Source organism: Triplophysa rosa, linkage group LG16, assembly GCF_024868665.1.
Source record: "Triplophysa rosa linkage group LG16, Trosa_1v2, whole genome shotgun sequence".
Classification (NCBI taxonomy): Eukaryota; Metazoa; Chordata; class Actinopteri; order Cypriniformes; family Nemacheilidae; genus Triplophysa; species Triplophysa rosa.
In genome coordinates, this window is record NC_079905.1 from 19,878,558 (window position 1) to 19,895,289 (window position 16,732).

At 39.7% G+C, this 16,732-nt stretch overlaps 1 protein-coding gene and 1 long non-coding RNA gene across 2 annotated transcripts in view; one reads left to right on the forward strand and one right to left on the reverse strand.

Annotated features, from left to right (window-relative positions):
- The window catches only part of phactr4a (phosphatase and actin regulator 4a), an 89,969-nt gene that overhangs the window by 51,878 nt on the left and 21,359 nt on the right, over positions 1-16,732 (reverse strand). Inside the window, exon 5 of the mRNA XM_057354846.1 lies at positions 7,782-8,669. Coding sequence (XP_057210829.1) covers positions 7,782-8,669 — 888 coding nt within the window. The remainder of the gene's footprint in view (positions 1-7,781; positions 8,670-16,732) is intronic.
- On the forward strand, positions 14,539-14,912 carry LOC130567392 (uncharacterized). The gene is made up of 3 exons (XR_008964578.1): positions 14,539-14,590; positions 14,695-14,748; positions 14,872-14,912. It is a non-coding gene; the product is annotated as an uncharacterized LOC130567392 (long non-coding RNA).

A 16,732-nucleotide genomic window follows, 5' to 3' on the forward strand; every position in this document is an offset into this window, starting at 1 on the left:
TGCTTCCTGCTGCTGACCAACTTTATGGAGATGCAGATTTCATTTTCCAACAGGACTTGGCACCTGCACACAGTGCCAAAGCTACCAGTACCTGGTTTAAGGACCATGGTATCCCTGTTCTTAATTGGCCAGCAAACTCGCCTAAGTTATAAGTTATTGCGCAAACAGTTTATTTATCATGTAAATGTGTGTTTACAGATTTTTAAGATACACTGAAATGAGAACGTCCACGTACCCTTCATAACATTCTGTTCTCCAAGAACTACTATGAAGAAGTGCACAACTGATAAAAACGTAAATATAATATTGTCATTTTAAGATTTTCAGACATCATAAACTGTATTGACTCACAACTTCTATGAAGATTCTGAGGTCCACAAACTTCTATGAAGATTCTGAGGTCCACAAACTTCTATGAAAATTCTGAGGTCCACAAACTTCTATGAAGATTCTGAGGTCCACAAACTTCTATGAAGATTCCGAGGTCTACAGACTTCTATGAAGATTCCGAGGTCCACAAACTTCTATAAAGATTCCGAGGTCCACAAACTTCTATAAAGATTCCGAGGTCCACAAACTTCTATAAAGATTCCGAGGTCCACAAACTTCTATAAAGATTCCGAGGTCCACAAACTTCTATAAAGATTCCGAGGTCCACAAACTTCTATAAATATTCCGAGGTCCACAAACTTCTATAAAGATTCCGAGGTCCACAAAATTCTATGAAGATGTCTATTACTGACAAAAAGGTAAAGTAAAACAACGTCTGTATTATTAGGAGTCGCTGTCATTGTGATAAGTTATTGCGCAAACAGTTTATTTATCATGTGAATGTGTGTTTACAGATTTCTAAAATTCACTGAAATGAGAACTTCCACGTACCCATCGTAAGTGTAGCGAGGAAGGCGGGACGAGAGCCGTGGGGCAGGAAGGCGGTCCCGCATGCCTCACGGGGGAGCTCGGGAGCATAAGAGGACGAGCGGCAGGACTGACGACGAGAGAGGACCGGGCCCGGAAATGTTAAGTTTTGTTTATGTTCGTGTGGCCGGCAGTCGTCCGTGAGGGGCTGCCGGCCTGTTTTTACTGCTGTTTATTGTTTATTTATTTTTGATTAAAGTGTTTGAATGTTCGCCGGTTCCCGCCTCCTTCCTTCCATTTTATTGAGCTTTGTTTCAGTGGTGCTGAAACCCGGGAGGAAGGAGGGACATGCTGTCAAAGAGTCCTCACCGCTGAGGGGGATCGCGGTGCCGAAGAGTTTGGGCAGCGCGGACGAGAGAAGTCTGCGAGCGGCTGCCCGAGGCGGTGGTGCTGGCGCGTGTGCCCGGACGGGGCGAAGACCTCGTGCCGTGTCCTGGGACTGAGGTGGGTGGCTGCCGTCCACGAGGGAGCGGAGAGGTCAGCCTCGCTTGCCGTGGGCCGAAGCCTGCTACCGTCCACCGGATCGGGGAGGAGCAGGAAGCGGGGGACCTGCTGCCGGCTGCCCTCGGTCGGAGGAGCCACCGCCGGCCGCCAGGACACGAGGACCTCGCTGCCGTGCCCCTGGGTCTTAGGTGGGGTGGCTGCCTTCCGGGAGGGAGCGGAGGAGTCAGCCCTGCTTGTCATGGGCCGGAGCCTGCTGCCATCCGCCGTGTAGGGGAGGAGCAGGAAGCGGGGGACTTCCTGCCGGCTGCCCTCATCCGGAGGGGCCATCGCTGGCCGCCAGGGGGCGGAGGAGGAGCGAGGGAGTGTCCAGTACCACCGCATGGCACCGCGAGGAAGAGCCTCTCGGCTGGTTGAGGACCGAGTGTCGGGGTGCTCCCGGCTCCGTTCTCTTGTCTCGTCGGTGCATACCCCCAGGCGCTGAGGCTTTCAAGGGGGAGCCCCCTGGGGGGGAGTAGGCACAGGCGCGGTGGTACACCCAGCCTGTGAAGGGCGATGGGGGTATGTAGCGAGGAAGGCGGGACGAGAGCCGTGGGGCAGGAAGGCGGGGCCGGTGGCGTGAGTGATAACGAGTATCAGCTGTACGCGCACCGGTCCCGCATGCCTCACGGGGGAGCTCGGGAGTATAAGAGGACGAGCGGCAGGACTGCCTACGAGAGAGGACCAGGCCCGGAAATGCTAAGTTTTGTTTATGTTTGTGTTGCCGGTTTTTGTATTTTTTGTGTATTTATTTTGGATTAAATGTTTTGAATGTTCGCCGGTTCCCGCCTCCTTCCTTACGTTTTATTGAGCTTTATTACAGTAGGATTCTGTGCTCCAAGAACTACTATGAAGAAGTGCACAACAGATAAAAACGTAAATATAATATTGTAATTAAGATTTCCAAACATAAACTTTCCTTCAACTGTGTATTGACACACAAACAATACACTTCCAGCTTTGTGCAACCCTACTCCATAACAACGTGTGATCTTCCGAGATCCACAAACTTCTATATAGAAGTTCACCTTCCAACACCCATCGTGACATTCCGAGGTCCTATTTATTATTTATACATCGTTTTTCTCCTAGTATTCCTAGTTAAATAACTTTATTCCTAATTATCTGTTTCTCTTACAATAACCTTGACAACTGTCAACTTAGAAAATGCTAAAACACTAATGGATGCAGGCAGTCAATAGTTAATGATATTTCACAAATGAAAACAGACTTTACACACAGATTACAAACATCAAATGAAAATACATATTAGAAATTGATTGGATGGCTTGTTATATTTGGGCTATATGAATTTTTTTTGCTTTTTTATGTGCCAGCCACAGAAGGATGGCTTGCCCCTGATGAGCCAGGTTCCTCCCAAGGTTTCTTCCTTTACCATTTTTGTGATGATGCTGTAGCCTACTACTTTGACAATAATGCTCCATCTTAAATTTACATGCATATGTTTTCCTTGTAATTGTATACAAACTTGCATTGTATTCAATATATAAATGTTTCAGCATCACATTGCTATCAAAGGGAGTTTTTCCTTGCCACTGTTGCTCACAGGGGTATTAAGGCACCATGTTTCAACCCTTACATGTGTTCAAAAACTTTTCAGAACGTTCAGAACTTTTTTGTATGTGTGCATTTGACTCTTTAAATATTGTAATACCTGATTGTAATTTCCTTTTTTGACTTTTTATATTTCTCCACTGTCTATTTTATTGACCATTAAGTGTGAAAGGGATAAATGCAAATGTTGTTTGGAAAGAATGTTAATAAATTATTAATTCAACTCATACATTGTCTCTTTGTCATCTAGGTCACATATTTTATTAACTTTATCAACTGGCTTTTTATACTTGAGAAATTCTCTTCAGCATAGATTTAAATGTTCGGTCCTCTGTGCTCACCACCATTCCTGACAGTCCGTTGCTTAAATCATTTCTTTTTTACACAAATGCACATTTACAAACGCAAATTTAATCAAGTTATGACTGCACAACAAAAGTACACGGGTGTGGACGTTTTGAAGCTCGTAATGTTACTTGCGTCCAAAGAAGAGGAACTTTCCAACTGCTCCAGATTCAGTTTCTAGTGGAAACGAAGTCGACTTTTTTGGAAGAGATGGTTATTTATTTTTGATCCCACAAATTCAAATGCACTCCATGTATGTGTGAGGTATGCCAATTACCCTTCTCCATTATTCTGGACAGGAGCTGCCTTGCTGCATATAGTTCTCTGATAAAGTACATAAAGATTTTAAGTGCAGAGTAATTGATTATTTTACACTGTCTGTTTAGCTTTTCACTAAAGATTGCTCTGAAAAACAGTATTTAATCTGTTTAACATCACAACGCACTGTTTATAAAAAAATATTGTATCACGAACAATTTTGTTAACAGTCCAAATCAATTGTGTTTTTTAAGTGTTTTATGCAAGTTTTTTTTACCTTGACAAGCTTGAGGTTGACATTTGTGATATTTCTGTATTTCATAAAATATAAATAAAAAACGATTATTTTTATGTGGTTTCTTGCAATTTTGACCTATTAACCTAATTACTATGGATTTATTACAAACATAGCCTTGAAACTGCAGGTGTAACGATTGTATTGATGTATGGCATATGACAAAAAAATGACAGCACAGCATGTAAAAATACTAAGATACATTCAGGCGGAATTGTTGAATTGCAGGTCTTGTTTGAATTTAAATATGTATTAAATTAATTTAAAGTCCTCACCTAACCTATTTTACATGTCTGTAGCAAAATATCCAGTGTAAAACACGTTTTAAGCTAAATGTTTCCAGTGAGAAATATCACAAAGAATATAATGGAATACCTAGTTTTTTTATTTTTCTTTAATTAAAAATCCATCCTACATCTCCACTAAATAAAAAAAACTAAACATGTCCATAAATATATAAATACTTTCAACATAAACTTGAACCTCAAATATTATTGAAAATCAAGCAGTACAGTAAAGAGTTTAAAATTATTGAATTATATTCTGAACATTACGGCGTGCTTTCCCGGACAGAGTTTACACTAGTTACAGACTAAAATACATTTTAGAAGTGTCTTAACTGAAAACTGCTTGCACTGACAGATCTTAAAATATATAAGTGCCATTGTTTTGTCTCAAGATGCAAGCTATTAATATTTCTTTGGAAGACATGTTTGTAAAAACTACATATCCTAATTTAACTAAGGCCAGGTCCTGTCCTAAACTAATCCCTGTCTGAAAAATCACCCCATATCTTTCTACTGCAGTTGTCTAAATAGCTTAGTTGGATTTAGTAATTAAAAATCTTGACACTCAATAAATAATTTTACCACTCATAAGATATCTAAAATCTATTTTATTATTTGCTGCAAACATATTAAATGTCAGCTGTAATTTAATCAATGTCATTTCAAAAACAATAATAATAGTTTTACTCAAAAATGCACATAAAAACAAATAAGAGCATTCATGTTTTTTACCAGCAATACTACTACTTAATACTCAATAACTCCTACTAAACATAAGTTACAGATTGTAAATAATAACCATTTGATGAACATATTCCTGCAACCACCCTAATTATTAAATTAAATTGTCTCTTAATTGTTAATTACGTACTGCTGGCTGCGCCATTCTATAAATTCAACTTCTTAGAAACTCCTTTCGAACACCGAAAAACATGAAAGCAAGTTCAGGTAAAGCAACTGTTCTGGCAGAAAACTGCATGCATGCCTATGTACATGCGGTTTCCAGCGTAAAGCTTTCCAAATCAACTGTGATGTTTTTTAATGCTGTCCTACAATCCGGCCGTTTTTGCTGCAGAAAAACAAAACACATGGAGTTCTGTGGCTTCAAATCAGACAGCAATTAAAATATCTAACATAACGAAAAAACCAAGTAAGTGTAGCTATGATAATGCTTTTTATCCATTTTATATGTTAGGCTTTTTTGACATTACATAATTGTGCTTCAAATTTCTTCACCAATTAATCCAATCGCTTTCATTTTAGGTTTAAGCAGTTCCGAATATTATGTGCAATGCGACCGCAACACAGTTATTGAAGTGACTCAACTTAAGTTTCACAAACATATGGTAACATATGAGACTGTCCTCTATCTGTGTGCAAAATTTCATAACTTTCTTATGTACGGTTCTATGAGCTGCCATAGATGCAATGGCAGAAGAAGAAAGGGAAGAATAATAGGGAAGAACACTAATGCAATAGCACCCAGATGCGTTCTCAGGTACCGAAAATTCCAAAAAGATCTTGGACTTGTATTGTTATTGACTGATGTAGTGCCTGAGACTGATCAGACACGCAATAACTAGTTACATATAACAACAACACCCCCAACCAGCAAGCTAGTCGCCAGGGGGTCTACCCCCAATCTGCAACTAACACCTAGGCGCAGGACCAGATCTCTGGTGACCATAGCAACCCACATCAAACCATCAAGATAAGAGTATTTTACAACCGAATGGAATGTAGGGAGATGAACTCTCTTTACTCACTTTGGGGACAGACATACAACCCTAAATACATATATATAGAAATGTACATATATTCATTTATAACCTTTCCATGTATTGATGTTCTTGTTGTTATGACTGTCTTAAACATTAATCCAAAGTAGTTTGAATGAATGTGTGTATATAACTACTAGAATTATTAGATTTGTAGTAACTCATTTAACCAATATGATATGTAGATCATGTTTGGTGTCTATGAGCTGCATTTGTGATTTCCTTAATGTTAATGTTTGTTGTGTCTTGGTAACTCTTTTCATATTAGTTTTATTAAACTCTTAGAATTGATTCAGTCACGTCTGTAGGATGTGACATCCTTACAGCTAAAAAGAGACCACCGTCTCTTCCGTTTGCTGGTCGTTCTTTCTCTCCTCTCTCTTCTTGCGTTTTGCTTTTCTTTTTGTTTGGGTTCTGTCCGTGCCACCTCTACAAGGGTAGAACTATCTCTAAAGGATGGACTAGAAGAAGACTTCACCTGGACCCCTAAGTTTGTGCCAGGCTATGGCCTCGTCTTTCCAGATACAGATCCTCTGCATAAAACTGGTTTACTCTGATCATGTCACGTACTGTGGCAGGAAGAACCCAAATGCAGGCAGGCAGTGAAGGGGTTAACTCAACAAGACTTTAATAACTAATAAAACACAAAACAAACACCCTCAATGGGGGAAAACAAAACTAAGAGATATAAAGAAAACAAAGACTTCCCACGTGGGGGCAAAACATAAAACAAGAACAGCAAATAACCTAACTAAAAAGCACGACACAACGTCTTACAAAAAACACAGCAGGGTAACTCACAACACGAACAATCCATGGACAAGGCAAGGAACGGGAAACACGGGTAGACACGGAGACTTCACTTACACAATTACAGGGTACACGGTACAAACAACGTAATCCATGAACACAAGACAAAGAAACAAGAGGGTATTTAAAGGCAAGACAAATGAGGGATAACGACACAGGGCAGGTGTGGGTAATAAAACACTCAGGGAACGTTAACGAGGGAACGAGATGGCGGGAACAGAGACGAGACACTGGAGAGAACGTATATTATTGTCAAAAGGACAATAATATGTTTCTCTCCACACATAACCAAAGGCTTTGTCATGACTCTGCTACAGGACCAAGAAAAACATGACTAAATGAAGCAGAGCCATGACAGATCACTTCCAACTAAGATCAACTGGAGCCTCAACAAACTGCATCAGGACACTTTCTTTCTTTTGATGGGCAAGACATGCAAGTATCATACTTAGTCTTATTAATGGATGCATAGAGCATCTTAAATCCTTTTAACAATGGTGCTTTAAAAGTGAGAAACTGATGTTTTGTTCAGGCTATTGATCTTCTGAATATCAAATACTGCCATAAATCCATGCTCTGTTCTTCTCTCAGCTTCAACTTCAACCTTCTTCCAATGCTAAACTGTATGTGTGTGTATGTTAGATTAGTATGTGTCTAGTCTAGGTAATAAAGTCCTGTTTTATTTCACACGTGACATTGTTTGTAGTTCATGCTCATAATCCGGAGTCCCTAAACATGCAGATTCTTGCTACCTGCTCGTAATGCTAAGTAATTTCCCCAAATCATGAATTTGATCCAGATAAGTATAATTGATCATAATCAATTAAATCCCAATTTAGGCTGATATTTGTTTCCCTTACAAAGGGTGGTGGAGAATATATTTCTTATAATTGTGATCAAAGCTCATGATAATTCTTACAAATTTGGTGAAGAATAGTGTTTAAATAATACTGTTCCTCATTGAATCCCCTACACTGAAATGATTAAGCTTATTATTCATGAATGTTGAACATACATACAGTATTTGAGTTTTACCTGTTCGTGCTCTTGATTCATCCTCATTGGGTGTGCATCGTGGCAGCGTGCTGCTCTGGATGGCTTCAGAAACTGGTCGGACTTTCAGTCTAATGTCAGATGAGCTCTTCTGAAGACTGGGATGCATGTTCAACTCTGACTGAGGCCGGACTAATTTTCCATCAGACACTTGTTTCACAGGCTCCGGTCTCCTGGCATCTTTTCTCTCCCTTTCGTTACATTTTTCCTGTTCCTCTCTTCTATCCCTGTCTTCTCTCCAAACTCGTTCTTCTCTCTCTCGCTCATTCCATCTTTCACGATCTTCCTTCCTTTCAATTAGTCGTTTTATCTCCCTGTTTTCTCTCCAGTCCTTCTCTTCCTGCTTCTCGGGGTCATTCCTTCCCTCTCTTTCCTGTTCATCTCGCTCGCCGCCTCTTCCATAACAGTCATCGTTATCTGGCCTCAAATCCCTCCTCTGTCTCTCACGTCTGTCTCTGTCTTCTCTGTGTCCTTCCCTGTCAACTTTTTTATCCCTTCTATATCTGTCCTTATTTCCTTTGTCCTCCCTTTCATCCTTTCGATACCTTCTCTCATCATGTCCATGTCTCTCTGTCTGTAATGATAATGCTTGTTTCTCAATGTCTGACGACAGATGGCTGCGGCGGTCCATATCAGGCAGTAACCGGGTTCGAGCATCCACATCCAAAGGCTGTCGGTTCCGGCTAACATCGGAGGGCACTCGGCTGCGTCGCTCTGGTTCAAGTCCGAGGCTATTTCTCTGTTCTTCTGCTGGCGGCCGAGATGGTCCCTTAACATCTGATGCCGTATCCATCCTGTGGTCTCCAGTCACTAGAGCAGTGTGGCCATTCTTCACCAAAGGACCTTTAGAGTGATTCACGTTGTTACACTCTAAAACAAATACATACAGAATATAATAGATGAGTTTCTTTAAGCTTCAGTCAAAAGCATAATCCAAAAGTGAAGGTTACAATCCAAACATTCATACTGTTCATCTTTTACTACGCACAATTTCAGCATTTATCTGTGTAGAGAATGTAGCATAAGCCAAATCCAAATGGTCGGAGTCATTGAAAGAAGAGCCATAAACCCACTCCACTCTCTTTTGATTTTTTGATGTTGATATCAAGAAATCAGGACGGAGTCAGATCTTTTCCAGGAGGCCTGGACTTGGGTTGGTGCTCTCACCGAAAGTATTGATTCTCTGTGGGATATTTTACGACTCCTAAGCTTCAAAGCAGAGGTGAGAAGTCTCTCTGTCTCATCTGGAACTTAACATCTGAGGCTAACCAGAGAAACTTATCTGACAAATAGGAACTTGTGTGATTCAACTGTCCTTTTATATAAACATATCTAAATATCTAGTTTATATGTTTTCGCTCTTGCCATTTTTAAATAATCTGTAATTGTTAAATAGGCAAGTTAATTCAGGCTTTGTTTGTATTCGTACCTCCGAATGAATCATGTCGTGATGCAATTCAAACCTTAGCATATTTGATATATAAATGTTTGTCTTTACAATTCCTCCTTGTTTACATATATTGTGTGACCATAGAACACTTTCTTTTCATTATGTTATAATTTGGAATGGTATTTTGTAAAGTTGCCAGGAGGTCATAAAGATGCAAATTAGATGTTGAGTGGACAAAGAACCTCTTCCCTGCTCAACTCTGATTGGTCGATTCAAACTCAGGTGGGCATGCCCTCTCATGAGGTTAAATATCGAGCCTGCTCTGAAAAGCCTCTCTTCCCTTCTCTCTCTCTCTTCTGCTGTATACCGGCCCTCAAAACTTGGTTCGTGGCGTCTCTTCGGAGACTGCCCTTTTCCCCCCACTGGGGAAAAAGAAGGAACAATGGACTTCTGCTGCCACGTGGCTAAGCTATGCGGCCGATCACGAGGTCTGGGACTTTCCAGCTGGACTGCATTCTGAAACCTTTTGAACAATTACATCTCTACACGCGCATACGGATATCGGTCGAGCACAGAGCTTGCAAGTATCCGTTCTAGTTATAGAATAGCTGCGTTAAGTCTGTGCCTCTTTGTTAAAGATGATTTTTATCGGTGTTCAGAAATCGCTGCCATGCCCTCTCTCTTTCTCTCTCCGCGCTTCCTAGCACGTTTGTGTTTCATGTATTTTTTTGTTTTATGCGATCGTCATTGTTTTTTTTACCATGTAGGGTAGAGTTTAATAAACAACCATATATATTCATTTGTGATGGGTTTTCTGTATTCACGCTCACAAACTTGGTCCCTTTTACTGTGTTTCGATTCGCTACCTTTGCATTAAATCCTGTTTGGTAAAGTCACGTTACTTATGGCCATGAGATAATGTAAAGTATATAATATCATTGATGCATTCACTGGACGAGTATTGTTATGCTTTATATTACTAATCAGAGACCGTAAAATAAGTATATTTGATCACGATTATTAAATGTATTTCCTTTGAGCTAAACTAATTCCTTGACTGAAATTGATGTTTTAAATAACTCATTTCATGGATGTGATCTTGACAGATCTGGTGGAGAACCATATTTGGTGAGCTTTGCTCATTAATATTTTAACTAGCTAAAACCGCTACATCTGATATCACTTATCTTATAACTTATTAACTCTTTCTTCGTAAAGTTTAGCATCACTATTACTATCCTGCCGGTTAATTATTTGTGGTGCTTGCAAATGCAAAGGCAGGTCTCCCGGAATTTGGTACACAAATGTTGACGGGTGTGCAATAAATGTCTACACCACTTATTGGCTTGACCCTAAAAAGAGTTGTATGAATGAATGTTTGTTGTGTAATGTAATCTTGAGGTGATTTGACATGTTTATGAGTTTGTTGAATTATGAATTTTGTCATTTGTATGCGTGTTCAATATAGTTTTCACGGTGCTGTGGGGAGTATTGATTCGATGCATGATGTACGGATAAAGACGTTTAAAATACATCACGTTGTCCTGCATCATGGGTTAAAGGAAAACTTCACGCATCAGTTGAGGCTCTCGGATCCAAGGGGTTGTAACAATTTCTTTAGATATATGTTTCAGGTTTCAATGTTAAGTATTCAGGCAACCAACCAGTCTTTCAGGATCATCATGAAGCAATCAAGCCATGCCCTAGCAACTGATTTCATAGACTGACATAATAAAAGGCTCAGATGGATATCTTTGCAGCACAGTGTCACATAGACAAGGGGGTGTGCTCATTTTACTCAGGTAACCAATCAGTCTAACAGGATCTTCATGAAGCTAACAAGCCATGCCCTGGCTACCACTTACCCTGGGCCAGATTCCAAAAGTATAAATAGGATGCGGGCCAGTTTTTTACCATATATTATATTTTATTTCTGTTATTTATTGCATTTTGTTCCTTTTATACTGTTTTTTTGCTGTTACTTTTAGATCATATATTAAAACATGCACACAGATATTGCATCCGGTATTTGTGCCTTTTTATGATATTTAATTAAAAGGGGTATTGTCTTTTTAATGTTATTTGACATTCCTTGATGTGTTAGTTTACCCCAAAATAAAACTGCTATTAATTGACTCACCCTCAGTCCATCCAAGATGTGGGTGGCATTGTTTTTTCAAAAAGATATTTATGAATATTTTTGGCTGAAGTAAAAAAAATTAAATCAATGAAAGTAAAAAACACTAATACATTCAGCACAAAAGTAATCCCTGCCCCTTGTGACGTTAAACTGGCATCTTATAAAGCGAATCAATTGATCTGTGCAAATAACTGAATATTATCGTCGCATCTTCGGGTGAATTACAATCGCATTCATGTGCGCCATGCACTTAGAAGGGAAGATCCTTTGTAGTGCGAGTTCTGGAGGGAGATGAACAGCTGTTTTTCGTAAATATAGCCGTTTCAATCGTACACAGGTAATGAATGCTGTAATAAAAACAACACAGTTTCCCTTATCTGAGACAACCGTTCACGTGGAGTACCCTTCCTGCAGTTGCTTTCAAGGACACAAGACGCGTTTTGGATAGCGACCAGTGTGCAAAACGACTGCTGTGGATTGCCGATTATAACGTTGCAACTAACATTACGTTTTTTGGACAGAGCGATCAAATCGCTTTATAAGACGTCAGTTTGTCATTATAAGCCATGGGAATTACTTTTGTATTGAATGTAGCAGCGCTTTTGGCATCTCAGAACGTGCATTTCTTAAAGAACACCGCTCTTAAAGTCTCTCCACTTATTTGAAATGTTAAGGCGGGCCAGATAAAGATGATTGGCAGGCCGCATTTGGCCCACGGGCCGCCAGTTGACTAGCCCTGCCCTACATGGTTTAGCTCCTCAGTACTTGAGTGAACTCCTCTTGTATACAGTCCTTCACGTGCATTACGCTCTCAGGCGTCCTGTCAGTTGGTAATACCTAGAATTTCAAAATCAAGTGCAGGTGGTAGATCCTTTTCCTATGTAGCGCCTAAACTGTCCGGGAGGCAGACACACTCTGTCAGTTTAAATCTGGACTAAAGACGCATCTTTTTAATCTTGCATACACTACACTCCCATAATATAAATCCTCTGAGGGTTTAGGCTGCATTAGTTAGATCAACCGGAACCAAAAACACAACTGATGTACTTGTTGCATCAGAGAGTGCAGAACAGTACTCTACTCTCAGCCAGTCTTGTCTCATTGTTCCAAGGTTACCACAGCGAGCAGGATGAAGTTCATGGCCTGACCTGATGGTAGAGCAGAGAATGGAAAGCGGCGACCTGACAAGAGCTGAGATGATAGAGCTGGATAAAGAAGGACGCTGTCACCTGACATGTCTTCACCACAAAATTTCAAATGCTATTAGATTATTAATGATAACCTTAAACTATAATTTATTTTATTATTAAGTTTATTTATTTTATTTAGCCTTGTTGTGCAAGCTCTCTGGAGCTTGTGCAGAGGCAGCAGCTTTTGCCAAGAGGGGAACTGGAATCCCCTGGTTGGGCCTGGGTTCTCCTGAGGTTTTTTTTCTCGATTAGAGTTTTGGGTTCCTCGCCACTGTTTGCATACTGTTTTTGCACTATTTGCCTGGCCGGGGGGGCTGCTTTAGAATTTTAAAGTTTTACTTAATTAATATTGCATATAGGAATTTATAGTCTGTTATATTTGACCTGTGCTTCTCTCTCCTTTATCTTAAATGTGTGCTCTCACTTAGTATAAAGCATTACACTAAACCCAACAAAACTAAATTCACAATTTTCAGCAATTCAGAAGATGGTGGAAGAGAATGCTGACATTTGATATTGCTTGCCTCATTGAAATGTTGTTGGCAGCACAGTGTATACCATTTTGCTCAAACAAAATTCATCCTTGACTACTTAAACCAATTGAGGTTCATCGGAAGGGAGCTGATGGAATAAACAATGAAAGTGTACAAAGAGGCGATGACGTACACAACCAGGTGATTGAGACATCTGTCCACCAGCAAATATCCACGAAAAGCTCTTTGCACTGACTTTCCAGTCATCATGTGCTGGACGGCATTTGATCCATAGACAACTTCCATAATGTTCCTGAGTCCTGTTCCTTCCATCAGTGTGCCTATTGCACCAAGTAGGTTCATAAAAGTATGAAAACCTCCAAGCATTAAGACTATGCTTTTAAGGGGACTACTCTGTGGTGCATCCATGATCATTCTCTGCTGCTTTCCAGTACAGTGGCTGATCAAACGTAATAACGGGTGGAGCATTGTGTTTGATAGCCAGGTCACAAACAAAATCCAAGGTGGACAAAATACATGTTTTATCTCCAGAGTACAGGTCAATCATTGGAAAGCAGCAGAGATGATCATGGATGTACCACAGAGTAGAACCCTTAAAAGCATAGTCTTAATGCTTGGAGGTTTTCATACTTTTATGAACCTACTTGTGCAATAGGCACACTGATGGAAGGCATCATTAGGCACCATTTGCTGGTGGACAGATGCACAACTGCCTGCCGAACACAACGGTGCAGTTGCAGGGCATATGGACTACCATGCATGCCTGCTTGTGGACCATGTCAAGTTGGGAATTGTGAAAATCACTATAATCAACCTCTATGGGAGGAAGAGTGTGACGACTAATGGTAAATCTAGTCAAGGTCACAGTTCAAAAAGTATAAAAAAATAAACCAGAATAAGAGGAAACAACTGAAGAAAATAGAAAAAGTTATGTATAAATAAGAATAGTATTAAAAAATATAAAAAAACAAAAAGGCAAAAAAAAAGCATTATAAAAAATATATGAAAAAATAAAACACAAAAAAATAAAAGGGGTTAGCGGAACTGAGCCTTCACGTGGCAGCCCTGTTTTGACATATTTTACAGTACCACACAGTTCTAATGAATTTATTCTTTATTGGAATCAAAAGAATGGTTATGAACCACAGAAATCACCAACACTAGGCAAAACGATATGAGAAAGGAGAAATATGCAATTACTTTCGCATAAATATGCTTGTAACCAATTGCTTTAATATATAGTTGTACTTGTAATCACTTATCTATCATGCAAATATGCCAATGAGAATATTACATGGCCAAAACATGTATCAGGCACCAGTATTCCTGGTCTAGGAGGAATACAAAGGAGTAATGGTAATTTTAAGGACCTGACGGCCACCATTTTGAAAATGGGGCCTTTCTTGAAGTCAAACTTTGGTAAACTTTTAGTATGTTTTTAAGTACATCTGATACTACTGTAAACCACTGAGAAACCTTTTGTTAGAATTTTTTGGGGTCAAGTCATATTTGCAGCTGACTACAGTAAATTGACAAGCAGAATTGCCCCAGGACAGTGGAAGCTTATCAAAAACAAGGTTGGTTTTATTAGGCAAAAAAAGCAAAAGCTACTCATACTCGTTGTGTGTTGTTATACCTCATATCCTTTACACAAATAACCCAATGGTATTCTTTTATTTAGAATGTTCCACAACAGGTGAGCGGATCTGTTGACTGTGGAGTCTTCATGTTGATGGTGAGAGAAATAAGGGAAAGTTAAAAAGAAATTAAAATATATCCATCAGATTAAAAAACATGAAGTGCTTGCTTTGGACTTTGATACGGATTTTGTACTAACTTGACTGTTTGTTTATTTCAGTATGCTTTGTAAACGGTCTTTGAGGCACCTTTTGACTTCAGAGCAGTAAGTATTAAAAAGATTATTTGGTCTTCATTCCATTTGTTGATCTATTAACAGTGCTTTTTCTTCATTTGCAAGATTTCCCATGTTCGGAAGTGGTGATGCCTTATTCTATTGGTGAATTTTGCTGGTATCTTTTTCTTGTTTTTCTCAGTTCATATATTTTATTTATTCATATCATTTGATAGATAGAACAGACTTGTTGGTGCCTGGTCGTAGTCCTGCTGAGAGGTTACTGTGTTTTACGATCACAGATGGTAAACTTTGATCCGACCATACCCTACATCAGAATCCGAAGGAAGGTTATGCAGCGACTGTGTTCTTCCACAACCAGGCACTACACAATATTCTGCGATCTTCAACGGCATGTTTATTGCTTGCTCACTCTATCTGGTTCCGCGCAACTTGTGTTACTTCAGTACTGTCATGCGCGAACCAGTTGGCGGGGCTAGAGAAGTAGTCGTTGATATTCTTCTGTGGAGGCAGTGTTCAACCTACCTATGACGTCATAGATAGGTGCATTCCAGGACCTGGCGTTCGCTGGGCCTGGTGTCAATAATGGTTGTAATTTCAGTAACAAGGGCATTTTCAGTTTTGACAATTACATGATGTTCGCTTGAATACGATTCTCTCTTATATAAGAAAAGCTCAAGTTAAAATTGATGTCTTAATTCATGACTCCTTTAAAACAGATTCAGAGTACGTTTACACGATGAAGAACGGAAAAGTTTTTCCTTTGCATTTTTGAAAGGTTTCACGTACACTCAACAGCATTATCAAAATGATCTGCATTTACATGGATCCGGGAAAACAAATAAAAACGATGTATTATGCATGCCAGGCCAGTGGATGGCGCTTTTGCACTATAAAGAAACCCTACATGCTTGCGCACATCCTCATACACTGTTTTTATCTAAAAGCACTTTTAATACACTTTGATGGCGTGTGTGTGTTCATAGTAGTGTTCATATAAATACTGTCTATGCTGGTTGTAGAGGTGCAGTACATCTACTTTTTGCTGGAGAAATGATAATGAGTACATCACGTGGCCCAAACATGCAGCATGGAGGCTGCCATTATTGTTTGGGGAATACTTGTGCATGCCTACAGACTGAACGCGTAATACGCATGCATATGACGTCGTCAATTTATGGAAAATGCCGCCGTCGGAGTTTACACGGAAACGATAATGCCGTCATTTTTAAAAACTTGCACTTTGAGACACGTTTCAAAAGTTTACGTTTTCAGTTCCCCAAAAAGCGTTTTCGTGTACATAACGCTGGATTTGCAGATTGTTTGAAACTGATAGATGGAGCGGGCCCAGCACAAAAAAATTCCGGACATGAACAGCATGCGAAGTGAAATCAAGTGATATGTCTGTGTTTGGTTGGCAATCGGCACATACGTACATAATCTAAACCAGTGGTTCCCAAACTTTTTACAATGGTGTACCCCCCAGGGATTTAACATCATTCTGCATACCCCCTTTCTTACAGTCACAATTGTGGTCTCAAACATTTTTTTATTTGCATTCTAAATACATGTAATTTTCTTTTATCAAACAATAAATGATATATGACTCATATATAAATAAATGACTCGCTGTTTAATGAGATGAATGTGCTTGAAATGACTTGTATAACTCTGTGATGTTTGGTTGTATCGGAAAAAGTCTGAGTCTCAAATCATTCTCTATGCAGAGTCTGTGTCGATATTTGTTCTTTATGTAGGCAAGTGCTGAAAACCCACTCTCGCAAAGATATGTTGTGGAGAAGGGCAGTAATGTTTTCAAAGCACAATCGGCTAAGGCAGGATACTC